This window comes from Eubalaena glacialis, chromosome 13 (assembly GCF_028564815.1).
Source record: "Eubalaena glacialis isolate mEubGla1 chromosome 13, mEubGla1.1.hap2.+ XY, whole genome shotgun sequence".
NCBI lineage: Eukaryota > Metazoa > Chordata > Mammalia > Artiodactyla > Balaenidae > Eubalaena > Eubalaena glacialis.
Genome location: NC_083728.1, coordinates 93,575,888 through 93,595,801, shown reverse-complemented (window position 1 = coordinate 93,595,801; position 19,914 = coordinate 93,575,888). Strand labels below are relative to the sequence as shown.

The 19,914-nt window shown below is 59.0% G+C and overlaps 1 protein-coding gene across 3 annotated transcripts in view; it reads right to left on the bottom strand.

The window, feature by feature from the left end:
* The window catches only part of MAD1L1 (mitotic arrest deficient 1 like 1), a 342,045-nt gene that overhangs the window by 175,561 nt on the left and 146,570 nt on the right, over positions 1-19,914 (bottom strand). For all 3 annotated transcript variants that reach the window (XM_061208639.1, XM_061208640.1, XM_061208638.1), the window contains one exon: positions 1,866-2,010. In XM_061208639.1, the coding sequence (XP_061064622.1) occupies positions 1,866-2,010 (145 nt within the window). The remainder of the gene's footprint in view (positions 1-1,865; positions 2,011-19,914) is intronic.

Genomic DNA, 19,914 nt, shown 5'->3' with positions numbered 1-19,914 from the left:
CTGGAGGTGCCTCAAACAGGAAGCACGCAGACCACGAGGGAGCCGCCGTGCGAACCCACGGGGCCACCGAGGGGTGGGGGTGGGGGGGTGCGGACGTGCTCGGCTCCAACCAGGAAGCGGCAGCCTGGCCGCCCTCTGCAGACCGGCCCGATGAACAGCTTAATCATGCGGCTGGCAAGATGGACCCCGCGCGCCTGACCCGACCATCGACCCATTGCAAACATGCCTCCGAGCCACAGTTGGTGTAAGTCTTCCGTCAGTGCCAGGCAATCGATACCCTCCCCGACCCCAGAGCTACGCCTGTCAGCGCAGCGGGCCAGGGCCAGGACCAAATTAGACCAAAAAGCGCCATCAGCTTCCAACCTGCTGAGCAGGGGGAAGAGAGGAGTGGACGTTTCCTGCCTCGGGAGCCCAGAGCAGTGACCTTCAAGGACAGAAACTGCCCAAGAAGGAAGCCAGGCACAAGCGCACGATCACGGAGGTGCAGATGGATACCGAGGGTGCGGACTCCGCGGCGTTGGAGATACGCGGCCCCGCTGAGGAGCCGCCTGGTGCACCAGGGCTCCCAGCGGGGGATCTGTACCAGTGAACTGATGCAATCCTGGTAAAGCAGAGCAGGGGGCCGAGCCGCCAGGCTGCCAATCCTTGCCACAGGACACTCGCTGGGCAGCACGGGCACTAGAAGTGGATGACACGGACAAGACCGACGGGCCCCACACGAGGACAGCTCGCAAACTCACCAGGTGTCTCCCCTGTGGGGCCACCTGCAAGGCTGGTGTCGAGGTCGGCCAAGCCTGACCCCAGGAAGCTCGAGTGACGTGACACACACGGCAGGGGATGTGCTGGAGAGGCCGGGAGATGGCGGGCTTTCAGCAGCCGGAATGTGACCTGCCTCCTAAAAGCTTCATAACCGGGAGGTCCCAGGTTTTTATCAAACGATCAAGAACAGGCAAACAGTTGTCAGATGTGACTTCTGAAACTTCCCAGGGGGACGCCCCTGCCCCCAGCCCGCTGCCCCCGCCCCGCCAGGTCAGTGCGCCCACCTGGCAGCTCACTATCAGCCTGAGGGCAGGTGGAAGGAGTCCGCCAGCATCTGGACAGCCCCGACCCTCGCCTAGAGAGCATCTGGGGACAGTTTCTGGCTTTTTCCTTCCTTGTCTTCTGAAATTTCAGCATCCAAGGCAACATTTTAAATAATGCTCTCTCACACAAAAACCTTAATCGTGCTCCAGCGAGCTTTGCTTATCGAGCCAGACGTCAGAGCCCCTCAGGCTCAGCACAGTTAGCGAAAACCCGGCCCCCCAGACGGAGCTGGGAGCAGGAACGCATCCCGCCCGGTGCCCCTGCACACAGGTGACAGTTTCCCACTGTGGTCTACCCTGCGCTCCCTGGGCTCCGAAGGAAGGAAAGGCTGCGCCTGCCCACCAGGCCGGAGGGAGGGCTGACCCCACCGTGAGACACAGGGGGTCGGGGCTGACACCCCGATACCCCAGGTCAGTGCGTGAAGGCCCCGGGTTCTGCCCTTCACAAGGAGGAGAGGCCCAGCAGGGAAACCCAGGGTCTGCATTTCAGAACCCTCCTGGCAATACAGGGTAAGAATGCGCAGGCTGGCTAAACCGCCAGGATGCTCGCCTTCGGTGAGAGGAGCGCTCAGTCTGATCTGAGCCGTGACTCACAGGCAGCGCCGTGTGTGTCTAACTGATCGAGAAGTGAGGACACAGGTCACTGGTGGTTCTGGGTGCCCTGCACTTGGCAGACCCTGGCAAACGTGGGGGACTGGAGAGAAGACTAAGCGTGGACACGGCAGGGACGGGCTGGGAGCTGCTGGCCCGGAAGGCAGGCCCCCTGCGGCAGGCGCCCCGTACCTTCGTCAGCAGCAGGACCCGCTTCTGCAGCCGCCGGGCCAGGGCCTCATGCATCTCCCGCTTCTTCCTCTCCTCCAGCAGCTGGCTGCCGAGCTGGCGGGCCTCCTCCTGGAGCCGCAGCCGGGCCTCCTCCAGCCCCCGGGCACTGCAAGAGGCAAAAGGGCAGAGCGGTGAGGCCTGGCGCCCAGGACAGCACCCAGCGACGGCCCCCCAGGCCCAGCACGGCCCACGTCACTCAGGTCCCAAAATAGAGCCGCACGTGCAACCAGCCCGCTGTCACTTCCTCACTTCTGAATAGCTACTTAGAGCCTTTCAGGAGTTTCTGGATTTCAAAGAGCCGCCCAGGGTGATCCCAGAACACGGAAGGCGCGGGGGAGGGAAGCTCAACTCCACACACAATGGGGAAAATTGCCAGCAGCGCGGGCTTCGGGAGGGCGCCTCTGAATGAGCTAAATTACCAGGGCAGGCACTTCCCATCCGAACCGCAGTCGGCCACAGATGCGCAGCTCCGTGCGGCGCGGGGACGTCAAGCACCAGCCCAGGGTGGGCCCCTTCCACAGACGTCCTGCAGAGTCGAGCCCCCGCAGAGCTCTGACAGCAGGGGGCAGACCCTGGGGCACCCGCTTCCCTCCACGCGGCCAGCGCCCTGCGTCAGTTCACACACTTGACACTGCTCTCCGGTTACCGGTGCCACCAAGCCGTCCCTCAGACTGCAGATCGGGTGGGCACCCATGGGCTCATATGCCAACTTCCTGGCAGGGCACCTTCAGAGTTTGGTCTTTGCCGCTCTTTCCCTCAAAACTCCATCAGTCCTTCACAACCTGTAGGGACTGTCCTCTGCCCTGGCCTGTTCCCACACAGGCTTCAGGAACCCCCGTCCTGCCCCACCTACACAGGAGGTGCCCACCCGTAGACACCCCCCGTCTTTTTGAGGGGACGGTGATCAGGAGAGCTCCCGGGAGGGAGGACGCCCCAGGAAAAGGAGGCGCTAACCCCACGGGCGGGTGGGCGGGCAAACCGTGAAGCATGGGCCGAAGATGCCGTGTCCACGCTATTCTTTCAAGCAGAGGAAACGTCTTTCCAAGACAAACCTTTAATACTCTGCTTCTGTATTTTTCTTTTGAGATCTTACCAGGATTATATTACAAGGTGCTATTTGTAACATTTAGCTGGGGTGACGCCCAATGACAACGAGATGACTTCGAAAATATAAAGGTTGGAGCTGAGGGGCTACAGACAACACCACCTGCATCTTGTATCATTCCTGGCGTCCAATTATTTCTTTTTTTGCTTTGATTACACGATTTCAAGAAAACCTTAATCCACAGGGATGGCAGACAATGCTTTCTTTGGAGGTGGTCTCCGCTGTGCTCATTTTTTCTATTTCACATCTGAGTGAGTATGGGCTTATTTTTTATCGTAATTTAGTATAATTCTTTAAACAGCTAACTATAATTTGAGAGTAAACGTGGGCGGGACTTTGTAAGAGACTCAGAGAACGCCTGGTCTCGGAGCCGAGCAGCGTTCTCACCCAGGGGCCCCGCGCCGCACCCCTCGCAGCCGCCTCAGAAAGCCTTCCTCTAAGAGCGAGTCCCCCTGCACAGCTGGCCGAGGGCACCTGCCACCTCTACGTGCTTCGTAACCAAAGACGTAAAATAAAATAAAACAAAACAAGTACAAGTATTCATTAAAACAGACATTTAAAGAGACCATTTTGAGTTCTAGTTCAATTTAAAACTATTCATAGGCCAATTTAATAATCAAGGACTGTGAAATCGACTCTGGAATCACTGACTTCAGGTGGGCAAGTGCACAGCGTTTTGAATCACTGCTCCGCCGTGTGATTTAAGTAGAGGAACTCGGGTTCCCTTGTCCAAGCTGCCGAGGCCAGGTGGCAGCAGCCAAGACCAGCTTGCAGGGGACGGGGCTGCTCTGAGCACGAGCTTTCTGGGGACAGCCCTGGTGGGAACTGACAAACCCCAAGACCCACGGTTTCGGGAGCACGATGTCCCCACACAGAGGTCTGGAGGCCTCCCCCCCGAGGGCAGGTATGAAGGCCACAGGGAACTGCTGTCCACCTGCAGAGAGCTGGAGACCCCGACTCCTGGGGCCTGGCCCAGGGCACACCTCACCTGCACCTGGCCTGTCACCGCCAGCTCACTGTGTGGGCCCCTAAAACACGGGTGGGCCTGAGGCCCCAGACCAGGCCCGAGATGTCGTAAGAACAAGTATGTCAAGTGCAGGACACAGCGCCAGTCACACGTCCAGCAGCACCCACAGGAGACGACCGAGCCTTTCGGGGCTTGGGGCTTGGCCCAGGTGGGCAAAGCTCCTGCCCGCTTAGAAAAACCACCTGTCCTTCCCCGCGTGAAATGCTTTTCATGAAACCAAGATGGGAGGCAATGAAGCAGAGGACACACAACCCCAGGCACCAGCAAGCAGCTCTGGGAGGGCAGCCCCCTGGCAGGCTGGCCCGAGTGGCGCTCGGCCCGGGCTGGGGTCTCCTGGGGTCTCCAGTGGAGGCGCTCCATCCTCAGGCTCGCCAGCCTCGTGTCACCCCGAGTTCCAAGGCCTGCCATGAGGCCTAACGTTCCATCAGTACTCAGTTTTTCTTAAAGCTGGACGAGACCTAAACATCCAACCTGGGCAGCTTACAGGAGGCGGTGCTGCTGGCACTGCCCAGAGAGCGCTGCTTGGGCCGCCGCAGCCTGGCTCTGACTCTCCTGAGCCCCGGTGACAAACTGGCCCAGCCCCGGAGAGACAGCAGGGGTCAAGCGGCACCACGGGCCCCAGCCCCCAGGCTCTCGCTCTGGACGGTGCGGGTCTCGGCAAAGACGCCGTGCGTCCTGCGGAGCAGAGGCTTCACACACGGCGCGGCTCACTGGTAGCGAAAGAGGAGAAAGAGGCGCCCGGATAACTTCAGGGGGCCGCTGGGGTCCCCTGGAACCGGTCCATCTGAAGCAGCGGGACCCACGCCTCTACGGGGGCACCGCTGCTGTCGGGCCTGCGCCAGCCGGAGTCGGTGCTGCCCGGAGGGGAAGGGCTGCCCCAGCGCCACTGGCAGGAAAGGAAGCGGCAGGAGCCCCTCTTCCGGGAGGAGGACGGGGCACGGGCCTCCCTCCCCACGGCCTTGCGGCTCTCCCCCCGGCGCCCCTCCGCGCGGGCCGCAAAGGCCGCCGGCTGGCAAAGCAGAGCTGGGAAAGGGAGGCTGGAGCGCAGGACGGTCTCGGGCAGAAGACGGACGAGAAGCGGCGAATACGTGACCAGCTCGGGAGGGAGGGAAAGCAGGGAAGGACCCAGAGGCTAGAGCAGAGCAGGGCAGAGGCGCTGTTCACGTGAGAGGGCGCCGCACCGCCCCAGAGGGCAGCACGAGGGGGTCTGAAGCCGCTGGGCGTGCGCCAGGGGCCAGGAGGGGCCAGAGGGCGCAGGCAGAAAGGGGAGGAAGAGCAACCGAGAAGGGCCGCGTGGAGAGGGCAGGAGAGAGCGAGAGGGGAAAAGGCGGCGAGCAGAGACGAGGACCTCTGAGGACAACGCGGGTGGAGGCGGCGGCCCAGGAGGCGCTGGCTTTGGTCTACAGGTTCTCGGGGGAGCGGGCAAGAGCTCAGGGTGCGCTCGAGGGACTGACCCCGCAGGGTGGGGACGTCCCGGTGGGCGGGAGAGGAGGGGCCGTGAACAGCCGGGCCTCGGGGGACAAGGGGTGGACGAACTGGCGCAAACAGGGCCTGGTCTTCCACAGGAGTGCAGTTTTCTGACGTTTCCAAGAACTGCCCCCGAAGTGCCCCAAAGCGGTTTTTCACAACACCTGCCAACGGGCGGCCCTCCCCATCCTCGTGTGCCGGGGGGTGAGAGCACACCTGCAGCCTCTCCAGAGAGGGCCTCCTGCAGCCTGGGCCGCAGGCCCGTCGGCCACCGCTCTGCGAACAGAGGCCTGTGGGTCCCCGAGCCCCGGAGGCCCGACCCAGAGCGCCAGCACCACACGGCCGCCTCTTCCCTGCGGAACGCCCTCTCGTTCAATCGCGGCCTTCCTTGTGAAGTAGAGAGGAGAAAACCCATAAAAAATTAAACCTCTGGTTCCGTGCTTACGTTGAACCCTGAGGTCAGTGGCATTTCCGTGAACCTCTAGGAGTTCAAAATGAAACCCTCAGTTCTCAGAGGAGAGGGCGGCACGTTCATCCATCAGTACCTTTCTGAGGTGGCGTCTGTGGAAGGAAGTAAGGCCTGAGCTTTTGAGAACCCCTCTCTGCGCTGTGACGGGCCGCTGCAGCCCACTGTAATGTCATCTTCATCAGAAAACCCCCAGCCTAAGGAGATCCACTTTCAAGGAAGGATGAAAGGACACGCACGCTGTGAAGCCGCAGGCAACACCTGAACGACCTTCTCTCTCTCAGCGCGGTTCCTCCCGGCCCCCACACCGTGCACCCGCCCTCCACATCCACCTCCTCCCAGCTCCAGCCGCCACCGCGGCATCCCGGTGCCAAGGGGCGTGCCGTGACACTCGCCTGCGGGACAGGAGGCCCAAAGGGCTGGCCAGCGCCTCTAGGAAGCACACGGACGGGGCGGGGCAACCGACCCCAGGAAGGACTGCCCCGCTGTGCGGAGCCCTCGCTCCGAGCTGGTGTGGGCCGGGGGCCTGGCACCCAGTCTTGCCTGGAAGGTCAGCACGGAGGGCGGAAACACCCGGCAGCCGTGGCCGGGCCCACGTTCAAACCAAGAACAGCTCTGAGGCGAGCAAACCTGCAGTCGGTGACATGCGGTCGAGACGTTCACGCGGACACACGGGATTAGGCAAGACCTTTATTTCTGACGACTGCCCACGAGTACTTCCCCAAGAGCATGCGGTCACCCGCCCACGGCCCTGCGGGTTAAGATGTGAACACGACTGCACGTGCACACTGATTCCTGGTGGCTACAGTTTTGCAGGAAACTAGGATGATGTTAATAAAATTTAATTCACACTTCTGCAAAGTCCCTAAAGCTTCCTTACGCTTGGGGCTCTGAGGAGCAGAGATCAAACCCACCACACATGTGCTCTCCAAGTGTCCCCGTCCCACAGACAGGTGACCAAGCCTCGGGGGCTGCCACTGACTTGAGGCCCCTCCGCCCCGACCAGGACACGGTGCCCGAACTCCAGTCTCTCCAGTTCTGTGCCCCGTGTGCCCCGGCCACCAGGCGGGACAAGCCAAGCCACCACCAAGTAGGTGACTCACTGTGTGTGTGTCTGTCTGGGGCGTGAGGGCTCGAGGCCGGCCACAGAGCCACCCGGAGGAGGAGGACAGCGGGCCTTGGTGCCACCACAGCTCCTCAGGGAAGCCTCCGAAACTGAAAATTCTCCACGCCCGCCTGTGGAGAGAGCGAAAGGAAGGGTCGTGGAAAGGACAGGGCAGAGCAGAAAAGGGCAGGCAAGAGCCGGCTGATCCGACACGACACGGGGCTGTGGCTGGCGTGCGTGCAGGACTCGGGACACGACTGAGCTGCAGCACGTACCGAACGGAGGTCAGGGTTTCAGCTGAGAGCAAGGTCACCACCAGCTCGATGGGCAGGGCTGCCAAGACGTCCTGTGGCAGCAGGCGAAGCGGGGAGAAACCGGCAGGGATGAGACCCGGCCAGACGGAGCCCCGGGGGTGCAGCGCCGTGGGTGCCAGGCCATCCAAGGGCACGGTGAGGACGCTCGGGACTCACTGGCTGTGAAGGACAGGGCAGGGGCACAGAGGACACAGGACGCACAGCTGGCCTCCAGGTGGCCAGATCCCGGTGAGAAATCTCTCTCAGAGCTGCCCGAGGATGGGAAGGGCTGCTTGGAGAGCGGCCGGCCTCCAGCCAGAAGGGCTTCAGCTACAGGCTGGCCTCCTCCTCGGGAGGGAACCAGCAGGGGCGCTGCACTGCTGGGGGTGCCCACGCAACGCAGATTTCCTCACTGCTAAGACTCGGGGCTTACTTCTGGAAGCCATGGCCTGGCGGATAAACAGTGGATGGAGGGACACCGCAAAGCAGCAGACCACACGCTGACCAGCAAGGAGGGGCCACACGGCCTCCCTCGTACCCGCACCTCCCGTTTCCTCCAATCAAGGCTTCGGTTCCCCAAATTCTCTCCACCAGCACCCTGAGCACAGGCCCTGGTGGTTTTCTAAGGAAGCGGGGCTGTGGTGCCAGCAGCGGAAGCAGAGGCCCCACGCGCCGTCCTGCACGAAGCCCACGGGCCCTCTGGTGGGTCCACCACGTTCCGGTCCTGAAGGCAGCCCGGGCAGCTGCGCAACACCGAAACGGCAGCAAGGGCGCCCGCAGCCGGGACCCGTGTGCTCGCCCAGCCGTGCCTCACCTCGGCGCTTTGCAGGATGCATTTGCGGGAAAGACAAGAGGGGCCAGGGTGGGCAAGGCCACCACCCACACAGAACCGCTTCTGGAGCAAAGACCCTCTAAGGGAGCTGCTGCAGATACAGACCAGGAAGGGTCAGTATCTGAATGGGGTCTCGAGACGACGAGAACCCACCCAGATCAGCACAGGGAACAGTTGGGACTGAAGGAACCCGGAAGTGGGCTCCACACGGAGGGAAGGACAGGACCCCACCAGGGAGGGAGGGCTGGATGCTGCCCCCGACCTCCGGGGGTCTGCTCCCGCTCCACTCCCCTCACCCCTGCCCCCAAGGGCGTCACCACTGACAGCCGTGCACGCTGAGCCCTGGACTCACCCTCGACAGCCCCCCTTCCCTTCCACCAGGGCTCCGCAGACCTGACAGCCCCACGCACGCTGAGCACAGGCTCCCCGCGTCTGCACCCCCAGACCTGGTCCAGGCCGCCCCTCCTCACTGACCCCCACGGCTGCCTGCTCCCCCATCCCCCCTCCTGACCGAACATACAAACCTCACCCGTCACAAGGCTCCCCTTTAACCACTCCACAGCCTCCTGCATTCGAAGGACAGCTCAGGCCAAGGCCAGACCCAGCTTCACTCAGCCGCAGGGAGCCACGCCCACCGTGTCCACGGGCCTGGCCAGGAGCCACGCGGCAGCTCGGCAGGGCAGGGCAGGGCAGGGCGGACGGTCAGATGGAGCCAGGTACTGGTTCCAGAAAGACTCTCCCAGGTGGCGGGCGTCGGCACCGAGGCACGAGGCACGCCGCTCCCACTCCCACGCCCCTGCCCGGAGAGGTTCCCGCCACGCAGAGCCTGGGTGTGCCCCGGGGGCAGCGCAATCACGGGAGCGGAAACCCACCGCTGCTTCTGGAGGGGAACGCGCGACCGCAGCCCTGATTCCCCGGGCACGAGTCCCTCAGCGTCGGAGGTCAGGTACTGCAGAAAACTCTCTGAACCTCCATTTCCTCAGCGATAAAAGGGAAGCCACTGCCCTCTGCCTGACGGGGCGGCGGGGACACTCACAAGGCACGTGCAGAGAGCAAAGCACATGCCAAGTGTGCACAGGGTGAAGCCCCCGTGCTGCTGCCTTAACGGGGCGCAGCGGGATGACCCACCATCTGCACCCAGCTAAGCAGAGAAGCCGCGTCCAGGGAGAGACCGCCTTGAAAAAGAGCTGGTTGAGATCCGTACCACCGTTTCCTTTTCTGAAGCTTCACACGGGACTAAAGAAGAAAGCAGAGGTCAGGAGCTGGGAGCTCCGTGGTGCCCAGCACGCTCGTGCACCCCTGGGTCCTGCTGAGTGTCCACACAACCCGAGAGGAAAGGGCATCGCTACCATATCCCTATCCCCGGACGGGGCACACACAGCCGGTGGACGCAAGCCAGGCTCTTATTCAGACCAGAGCCCCGACTACACATGTGGGCACCCTCTCACTGCACGGCCAGCCTGGACCAAAGGCTGAGATCAGGTCTTGGGCGCAGCAAATGGGACCCTGGGCTCCGTCAGTCTGGTCAAGGGGTAGCTTCAGCGTGTGTGGGGAGAAGGAAGGGGACCAGGGAGACAGGAGGGCGGGAGGTGGGCAGCCCCTCCGTTCTGGGTCCCGCTCAGACTCAGGAGGGGCCACCTAGGAGAGGAGCCGTGAGCCTCGCCCCGTCAGCCCCGACACCCAGGCCTGGCGTGGCACACAGCCGTCTTCACGTACAGCATCTAATTCCAATCCTAAATGCCTCCCAGTGTCATTACACATTTCTCAGAGAAAAATAAGAAATCCAAACAGTGGAAACAAAAAGAGAGAATGAACAAGGCAAAGGATAAGTAATTACCAATCAAAGGAACAGCGAGGGGCAGGCTGGGGAGCTGCAGCCGGCCTCCCCGCCATCTCTCCTCCGCCCAACTCCGAACGTCTCATCAATTCCAATCGCCAAATTCAATCTGCATTCCCAGATAAACAGAGGCCACACAGTAAATACTCTCATCTGACCTTGAAATGTAAGGAGGAAAACTACCCTTTGCAATTTCAATTCAAGCCCAACCATAATGAATAATCCAATTTTGCTGATCCGTTACCAACCTGTAACCGTACGGGTGGGTGGGGCTGACTCCAAATTCCGGGGTGAGGAGCCCAAGCGAGGCCGGCTGCAGCTCCCCAGTGCTGGGTGCCAGGCTCACAGCAGGATGCCCTCAGCCCACCCCAGGGGGCGCCCGGGACTCAGGACACAGGCACGGCAGGGAGCAGAGGGCAAGTCGGCCCCTCAGATCCTGCAGAGCAGCTGCCCTGGACCCTCGAGCTCCAGCTCTCAGCACAACCCGGGGGGAAGACGGTGGATGGGTAACTAAGGTGACCCTGCGCTCCGGTGGCGCAGACGCCCCACGCAGCGGAGGGGACCTTCTGACCTCTCACGTGCACCATCTCACTAAGCCCCACAGCATCCCTGAGGATGCGGGTCCGGCACACGGCCCGCAGACGGGACAGCCAAGCCTGACCCAGGGAGAGGGACCTTCTACACCGCGCTCGGCAAACGGTCCACCGCCTGCTCTGGAAATACAGTTTGGCTGGAACGCGGCCCAACCCGCTCCTCACGTGGCATCTACGGCTGCTTTCCTGTGACAGAGTTTCTGTGGCCTGAAAATGCAGAACTATTTACTACCGGTGGGCCCTTTACAGAGACAGTCTGCCTGTCACTGCGCTCTGCCTGATGTAAGGTCCGGAAAGGGCTCCGCCCACTGGCGGTCGGTCCCCTCCCCGCCCCGCCAAGTAGAGCTAGCGGCACAGAAGCTCGTAGCAGCCTGGCCGGCCCTGGGCACTGCCGACACAGGACCCCTTACCAACGAGACAAACGCCACCCGATGCACTGTCCCCTCACACTGCGCCCCACCCTCTCACATCCGGAGCCCAGCGATCCTCCTGTTTCTGGTCTGAACAGACGCCACAGCCTCTAGGCCCCCTGTGGCAGCGGCCTCCGTGGACCTGCCCAGTGTGGTTCTGAAGCCAGGCTGCGTGGGCACGAGGGCGGTGGGGGAGAACCCGCAGAGCAGCAGGCCCGGTGCTCTTCCCCATTTCCCATCCGACTCCCTCTCTTCCTTCAGCTGGGGGTGGCAGGTAAGTGGCCGTCCCAGGGTCACAGAGCTCTACGTGGCCGATGATGCTGAGGGTCGGGCTGCCCCCGCAGCACACCCATCTCTGTCCTTCCAGACCCCCCGTCTCCCTGCCTGGGTCAAGGACGGCAAACGCCTCAAGGCAGACCCACACCCACCCCCAGGGAGTCAGGAGCACGGGGTGCAGGCCGGGGTCAACCACCTCCGCCAAGGGAGAGGAAGGGGCACGCCGGGGGCATTCACGTGCACCTCACTGAGGGGTCCCGAGGGGTGCAAAGAGGTCCGGGACAGACGAGGTCAGGACGTAAAGAAGTAAACAAGCTTCAAACACCCAGAGCAGCCCCATAACAGGGTAACGTGGCTAAACACGTGCTTAAAACAGCTCCGGAGGGATGCTCCAGGGCCCGGTCCAGGCAGCGGCACTGAATACTGAGCCTCAAGTCCTGAGTGCTAAACCCTGGGTACCCAGTACTAAGCAGTCCACCTCAGGGACCAAGCACTGAGCCACCGGTACTAGGTACTGAGCCCCAAGTACCAAACACTAAGCCAGAATGCAGTCTGCGCTCCAAGGCAGGGAGGGTCAAAAAACAAGAGGTGGGCAGTCTGGGGCCTCCAGAAGCGTCTGCCTTTACACCTGGCCAGTCGTGGTGTTGACGAGAAAGCAGCAGACCGGGCAGCGAGGATACGTCGGCTCCAGGCCCAGCCCTCAGAGCCCTGCCCCTCTGGAGGCCTGGACTTCCACACCCACGAAGTGCAGACAGCCCACAGGAGGGACACGGAAGGGGACGTGGCAGCGAGAGCAGCACGTGGACACGGTGCCCCAGAGCCTGCAGCTCCAGCTGCATGAGTGCAAGGCAGCACAGCAGCCCCTTCCCCGCGGGGGGACGCGGACGCAAAGGGCCTTGACCACGGCGCTCGGTGCCAACGAGAGATGCCCGGGGTGGGGGGGGCGGGTGGTGGCAGGGAAACACAGTAGGCCCCACCATGGGGCACACCTGTGACTTCTGATGGCCCAGCTCCGGGTGAGGTCCCCGTCACAACCCCAGGTCAGGACCTTCCACCACTGCATCGCCCCAAGAGACCAAGGAGGGCCCCGCGGCTGGGAGCACGTGGCAGAAGCAGCCCTGAAGACTCCTGGAGGTGGTCCCCACACGCGGGCGGGGTGGGGTGACGCTGCCATGCACGTGCTGTGGAGGGCCCTCCGTCGGTGCTGGACTTCACATCTACCTCCTCCCAGGGGCACGGAACCAAACCTCAAGCTCAAACGCAGCCTTTTAGATACGGAATGATCACCAAAAATCAGACTCTACAGGGTGAGAAAAGCAAACGAACTACACCCTGCATGTCCTCGATCTGCCCGGAGCAGGGACCGGCGAGCGCCCAGGAGCCGGGCGAGGGCAGGCTGACATGCTGGGGCTCAGGCCTTTGCTCTCTTGAGCGCCCTGTGGATCCAGCGTTGGGCTTAGCTGGATATAAAAACAAGACAAAAAGAAAAAGATTTTTACAAGATCACACCTCCCATCCTCAAGGAATTCACCATCCAGCACAGGAGAAGAATAAAACACGGCACGGCGGATGCAGGAAGCTGGAGGGAAGGGAAGGAGCACGGCTGCCTCAGAAGGACAGCCAAGCCGGGCAGGCACAGAGCTGAGCACCGCCCGGCCCAAGGGCAGGAGGTCAAAGGGCAGCACCAGGCCACAGGGGTGGCACGGGTGGACGAGTTCCAACGGCGCCTGTGAACTCGGCCAGCGGTAAAGGTGAGACGGCCCAAGCTCACCCCGTCCCCCCGAGTCGCCCGAGAGCCCAATCAGCAACGCTGGCGCTGAGGGTCCCAACGTGCAGACCTTCACCGGCAGCGCCCTCCACGCCTTCGAGCCACACCTGTCCCCGCGACGGTCCTTCTCCTGGGTAACAAAGCCCATTCCGCCTGTTTACTTTCCCATCGATGTTGCTGTCCTCAACCAGAGCACAAGAAATCAACAGGCCGCTGGGTGAGGTGCCCTCACGGGACGCTGCCATCCACTACGTCCTGCGGCTCCGCTGTCCCCGCCGAAAGAGGAGCCTCCGCTAGGCGCGCAGCCATGGGGACCCCCCCGGGGGAGGAGCCACCCTCCACGCAGGTGACGCCAGGCAAGCACGGCCACACACCCTCTGAATGCTGCCGCTCTCACCGACACCTCTAAGGCACTTCCGTGCTGGAAGGGTGAGAGTGAAGGAGAAAACTTAAGTTACCAGTTCCTCCTGCATCGTTTTAGTCAAGCATCCACTCAGCCTTGCCGTGTCCACAGAGCTGCTCACTCACTGATCCCACTTCGTCCCCACAGGCGCGGGGGCCCCGGGGGGCTGACACTTGCCTGGAGAAGGACCAGCTCTACTCGGTTTATTTCCTCTAGAACTTTAAGAGCGACTAAGACAGAAACGACCTTTACAAGGCAGGGCGGGTCCTGTTGGGGAAGCTGGAGCCCACTCACTGCTCTGCTCACACCACAGGAGGGGGCCGGGGGCCGGGCTCCTCGCCTCGCCTGGCCTCGCCTCGCCTTGCCTCGCCTCGCGCGTGCCGCCAGGCGCGCCAAAGCGGGTCTGGGTGGTGGCGGCCATGGGGGCAGCTGTGGCCGGGGCTGCAGAGGCGGCAGCCGCAGCTGGGCTCACGTCCGCCCTCCACCACTTGCCAGTGCGGAACGGGGACCCGAGGACACTGACAGTTTCTCCTCAAGATTCCTCAGAAAAAGGCACTTTGTTAAGAAACTAAGAGACTCTCCGACATATGGCAGGCCCTCCGCGTCCAATCGTCCAGTAATTTTCGTGGATCACCTCTCAACTGGCTGTGGGTACCTTCTTATGGACTGCTGCCGGGGGTTCCAGGAAATCTCTGCAGTTTATTTAGTGACAAGGCAAGGCTGTGGCCCCAGGAGTGGGAAGGGAGGTCAGGCGGGAAGGGCACGGGGTGCTCCCTGGAAGAGGTGTCACCCAGGGGCTCCGGGCGAGCGCCAAGAGTGGGTGTCGAGTCTGAAGGGGGCAAGAGCACAAGGGAGGTGGCGATGCTGAGGGGGGCGCCTCCCCGCTGAAATGGCCAGTTTATGGTACGAAGCAAACACCAAACGGGGTTCAAGAAAAGGCAACAGGAAAACCATGAAGACTCCAGCACAGGGCGAAACCCACACCAAGGCTAACGGGGCCGAGAGACAGGCCCACCCACACCCACCCGCCCACCAGTCAGCCAGGTCGCGCGGGGGTCGGGAGCCTGGACCCGGGAGTGCACGGGGCGGGGCCAAGAACAGGAAGGCGGGGGTCCCCATCCCCAGCCTAGTGACTCCACGAGGACCCCAAACCAGCTGAGGTCTGGTTTTCCACGCAGACCCGACTTCGGGGAAAGAACACGTCAGGGACACTGACATCCATGCGGTAATTCTACTTCTCTTTGGAAGTTGGTAAGTCTGTACATCCAACAGGGCGTTTTGAGTGAACGGTGCTGGGCAGAACAGGAGTAACAGAGCAGCTGTGAAAATTCAACGATGTTCAGAAGACTCTGGTCGACAATTCAGAGAACAAGTCTGGAAGTGTGTGAATAGAGGGCATAGAAAACAAAGGTCTGCTGTGATTACGAATACTGATTTACTTCTCTGAAATTTCCGGAGGAGAAAAGGAGCCTAGCCAGCCGTGGGGACGGCCACAGCAACGCCAAGCATGTCACATGGCCCCACCGCCAAGCGCGGAGGAGGAGCCCGTGACCTTCAGGTCCCGGGAGCAGCCTCGGGTCCCCAGGCAAGCCGGGCACGGTGACAAGCGGGAAGGCAGCGCCGTCTCCAGCGGCGTCCGTGGGCGGTGTCTCCCCGCAAACAGAACTGCGGAGAAGGCCGTGTGCACGGCTGCCGGGGCCGCTGCGGCGCTGATACCTGGACGGCCCGTCTGCCGGCGAGCAGATCAGGCACAGCAAACGCAGCACGGACAGCAGACTTCCCGAGCCACTGTCGTGGCCGCTCACCCTCCCGCTCACCGGTGCATCGCTTTCTGAGAACAAGACACCGGAATCTACCCCACGCCTGCGAATAGGTGCGCCCCGGCTCCCCGTTGTCGGACCCCAGGTGACACGGGAAGCCACCAATGCCATCGTCGGACCCAGAGAAGAAAGAAGAGGAGCCCAAACACACAAACAGGACCCGGCAAGGGTGGGATGCACGCTGGGACCCTTGGGAGATGGGACGAGAGACCTTCACTGCGTCGCCGCCGGGGCCGGCAGCATCCAGCAAACACCGCCATCCTCCCCCGGATACACACACGCCCGTTTAACACTGCCCACCTGGACAAGCTAAGTCCCGTCGTCATCCCCGCTGGACACGGGACGCCCGGGTTCTGGAGGCAAGTCAGTGAGGCAGTGAGAGCTCGAGCTCAGGTGTCTCCGTCATGACCCTACGCTGGTCACGAGCACCGGCTCACGTTCGCAGCCACGGGTTCCCTGCTTACGTGGCCAATCAATCAATGCGAATCGAGCGCCTCCTGTGTGTCAGTCACCAATCCAGGCAAAGGAGACAATGGTGACCAGCTTCAAGGAGCTCACGCAGAACAGACGGTGTCCTGGGACGTGCCGGGGGGTGCGGGCCGCCCAGGCTCTACCAGCTGCCCACCCTCCACTGTGTGTGCGGCTTCACCCCCAGCGGGTCCCCCGGATGTCCTCCTCACTCACAGGGTTCGGCCCCGACAGCACGAGGCCACGTGGAGCCTCAGGCCCCCTTTGCCCTGCTGCCCCAGAGCTGGGAAGGAGACAAGCCAGTGCTACCAAGCGCAGACGGAGGGTTGAAACCCCCTACCTGCTCAGAGGTCCAGCCTTGCCTTGCCCACAGACCACTTAAACAACGAGACCTGCTCCCTATCAGAGACCCGCCACCAGACAAGATAATCCCCTCGCTGGTTTCCTGTGTGGCCCTGGGTTCATCATGAACGTGACCCCGCGTATCAGATACTGAGAGCTTCTGACTGAAAGACCACTTTCTCTGAAATGACCTCTTTACAGTAAATTGCACAAATGGGAGATGGCAGGGAGAAATGGCGACTGAGAAGCCGGCTCACGCGGGAGGGAAGGAGCCTGGTGGAGCCCGAGCGGGCGGCCTGAGTCCCCCTGCGGAGCTCAGACTGCTGTCGACGCCCGCCGCGTGCCTGGGGCCAGAGGACCTCCTGGGCGCCAGCCCACGCCCCCCCCCCCCCCCCCGCCCCATTCACACTGAAGGAAATGAGGTTACTCTGAGGGCGCATTCTCATTGAGCCTCACTTGGTTCTCAGGCGCTAACATTACAAAACCATTTGTTGAAGAACTCTTTTTTTTTTCTTTTAACATTTTTTTTCAATTATTAATTTATTTATTTATGGCTGTGTTGGGTCTTCGTTTCTGTGCTAGGGCTTTCTCTAGTTGTGGCAAGCGGGGTCCACTCTTCATCGTGGTGCGCGGGCCTCTCACTATCGCGGCCTCTCTCGTTGCGGAGCACAGGCTCAGTAATTGTGGCTCACGGGCCCAGTTGCTCTGCGGCATGTGGGATCTTCCCAGACCAGGGCTCGAACCTGTGTCCCCTGCATTGGCAGGCAGATTCTCAACCACTGCGCCACCAGGGAAGCCCCTGACTCATTTTTAATTGAGACAAAACTTAGACAACATTTACCGTTATACCATTTTAAAATGAACAATTCAGTCGTTTTTAGTATATGTGCAACGCTGTCCAAACACTGACACGAATTCAAGAAGATTTTCATCACCGCAGACAGAGGCCCTGTCTGCCCCATCAGCAGTCACTCTCCGTTCCCACCCCCCGCAGCGGCTGGCCCCGACCAACCTGCTTTCTGTGCCTAGGAATTTGCCCACTTTGGACATTTCGTCTTACTGGAATCATACACTACGTGGCCCTCTCCGACTGGCTTCTTTCAATTAGCATAATGTTTCCAAGGTTCGTCCTACTTTACCATGTACCACTGCTTCATTTCTTTTGTGGATGAGTAATATTCCACTGGATGGATGGACCACAACTTGTTTATTCATCGGTTGCTGGGCATTTGGATTCTTTCCATCTTTTGGCTGTTGTGAATAATGGTGCTATGAACACTCAAACGCAGGTTTTTGTGTGAACATATGTTCTCAGTTCTCCTGGGTACATAACTAGGAGTGGAACTGCTGGGTCATATTAACTCTGCGTTTAACCTTCTGAGGAACTGCTAGACTGTTTCCCACAGTGGCTGTACCATTTTACATTCCTACCAATAATCTGTGAGGGTTCCAATTTCTCCACATCCTCACCCAATACTCTTTATTTTCCATCTTTAAAATTATTATTACAAAAAGTATTGTACAATGACATATAATTATATATGCAACTTTATTGTTATGTATGACATATCATTATCATGCTAGCCATCCTAGTGGGTGTAAAGGGGTATCTCATTGTAGTTTTAATGTTCTTCGTGTGCTTCTTAAACATTTGTAGCAATGTCTACTTAAGTCCTTTGCCCTTTTTGTGGTAAAATACACATAACATAAAATTTTAACCATTTCTAAGCATCCAAACAAGTGGCATTAGTACATTCACATTGTTGTACAACCATCACCACCATCCATCTGAGAACTCATCTCCCCCAAACTGAAATGCTGTCCCCATTAAGCACTAACTCCCCCTGAACCCCAGCCCCTGGCACCCACCCTCTTACTTTGTCTGTATGGATTGGACTCCTCTAGGGACTTCACAGAAGTGAAATCATATCTGTCCTTTTTTGACTGGCTTATTTCACTGAGCATCATGTCTTCAAGGTTCATCCATGTTACAGCAGGTGTCTGAATTGCCTTCCTTTTAAAGGATAAGTGATATTTCACTGTGCGGAGGTACCACGTTTTATTTGTCCACTCACCCACCGCGCAGAGGGACCACGTTTTATTTGTCCACTCACCCACTGCACGGAGGGACCACGTTTTATTTGTCCACTCACCCTCACCCCTCGAGGGACACTGGGCTGCCTCCAGCTCTTGACTACTGTGAATAATGCTGCTGAGAGTGTGGGTGTGCAGACATCTGCTCCAGCCACCCCGGCTTCCACAGCACCCACACATTTTGCACCCCACCAGCCATGCACAAGGGTGGCAATCTCTACCCCCTCACCAACACTTGTTTTCTATGTTTTTGAAAGCAGTCACCCTAAAGGGTGAGAGGTGATATCACATGGCTTTGAGCCCCATTTCTCTAAGGACTAGTGATACTGAGCATCTTTTCATGTCCTTATCGGCCATTCATTTATCTTTTTTGGAGACATGTCTATTCAAGTACTTTGTCCATTTTTTAAATCAGGTTGTTTTCTTGATGTTCCATTGTGAGAGTTCTTTATATATTCTGGATACCAGACCATTATCAGATACTTTGCAAATATTTTCTCCCTTACGTGGGTTGACTTTTCAATTTCTTGATGGTGTCCTTTGATGAATTTAAGTTTTCTATTTCAATGAAGTCCATTTTACTAATCTTTTTTTTTTGCTTGTGCATAAAGATACTTGTGTATATTTTTGCTTGGTATCATATTTAAGAAACCATTACCCCCTAACCCAAGGTCACAAAGATCTCTGACACCAATGTTTCTTCTCAGAGCTTTAGAGTTTTAGTTCTTGCATCTGGGTCTTTGATCCATCTGAGTTACTTTTTGCATACAGTTTAAGGCAGGGATCCAAATTTATTCTTTTTAATTAATTAATTAATTTATTGATTTATTTATTTTTGGCTGCGTTGGGTCTTCGTTGCTGCACACGGGCTTTCTCTAGTTGCGGCTAGTGGGGGCCGCTCTTCATTGCAGTGCATGGGCCTCTCATTGCGGTGGCTTCTCTTGTTGCGAAGCACGGGCTCCAGGCACACAGGCTTCAGTAGTTGAGGGCACGCAGGCTCAGCAGTTGTGGCACACAGGGTTAGTTGCTCTGCGGCCTGTGGGATCCTCCCCGACCAGGGCTCGAACCCACGTCCCCTGCACTGGGAGGTGGACTCCCAACCACTGCGCCACCAGGGAAGTCCCACATTTATTCTTTTGAAGTTATCTCAGCACCATAAAATAAATTAGGAAGTGATTCCTCCTCTTCTATTTTTTGGTGTTAATTCCTTCTATAAATGCAAGGTAAAATTCAAGGTGAAGCTTTGTTGAAAATATTTTGGTGGCTAATGACCTATTATAGGTCTATTCAGATTTTCCATTTCTTTCGAGTCAGTTTGGATACTTTGTGCATTTCTAGGAATTTGTCCATTTCATCCAGATTACCTACTTTGTTGGCAAACAACAGTTCATAACATTCTCGTAACACAGTTTTTCATGTTTATATAAGGCCACTTCCATTCCTGATTTGACTCATAAGAGACGTCTCTCACGTTTGTTTGGTTAGTCTAGCTAAAAGTCTGTGGATTTTACTCCACTGTGGTAGAAGAACATACTTTGTATGCTTCTGAACATTTTAAATGAGGCATATTTCGTGGCCTGACATACGATCTGCCCCGGACAACGTTCCCCGTGAGCTGGAGAAGAACATGCATCTGGCTGTTGAGTGGAGCGTTCTACAGGTGTCTCCATGCCTAAATGTCCTCGCCTACAAATCGGGACAGAA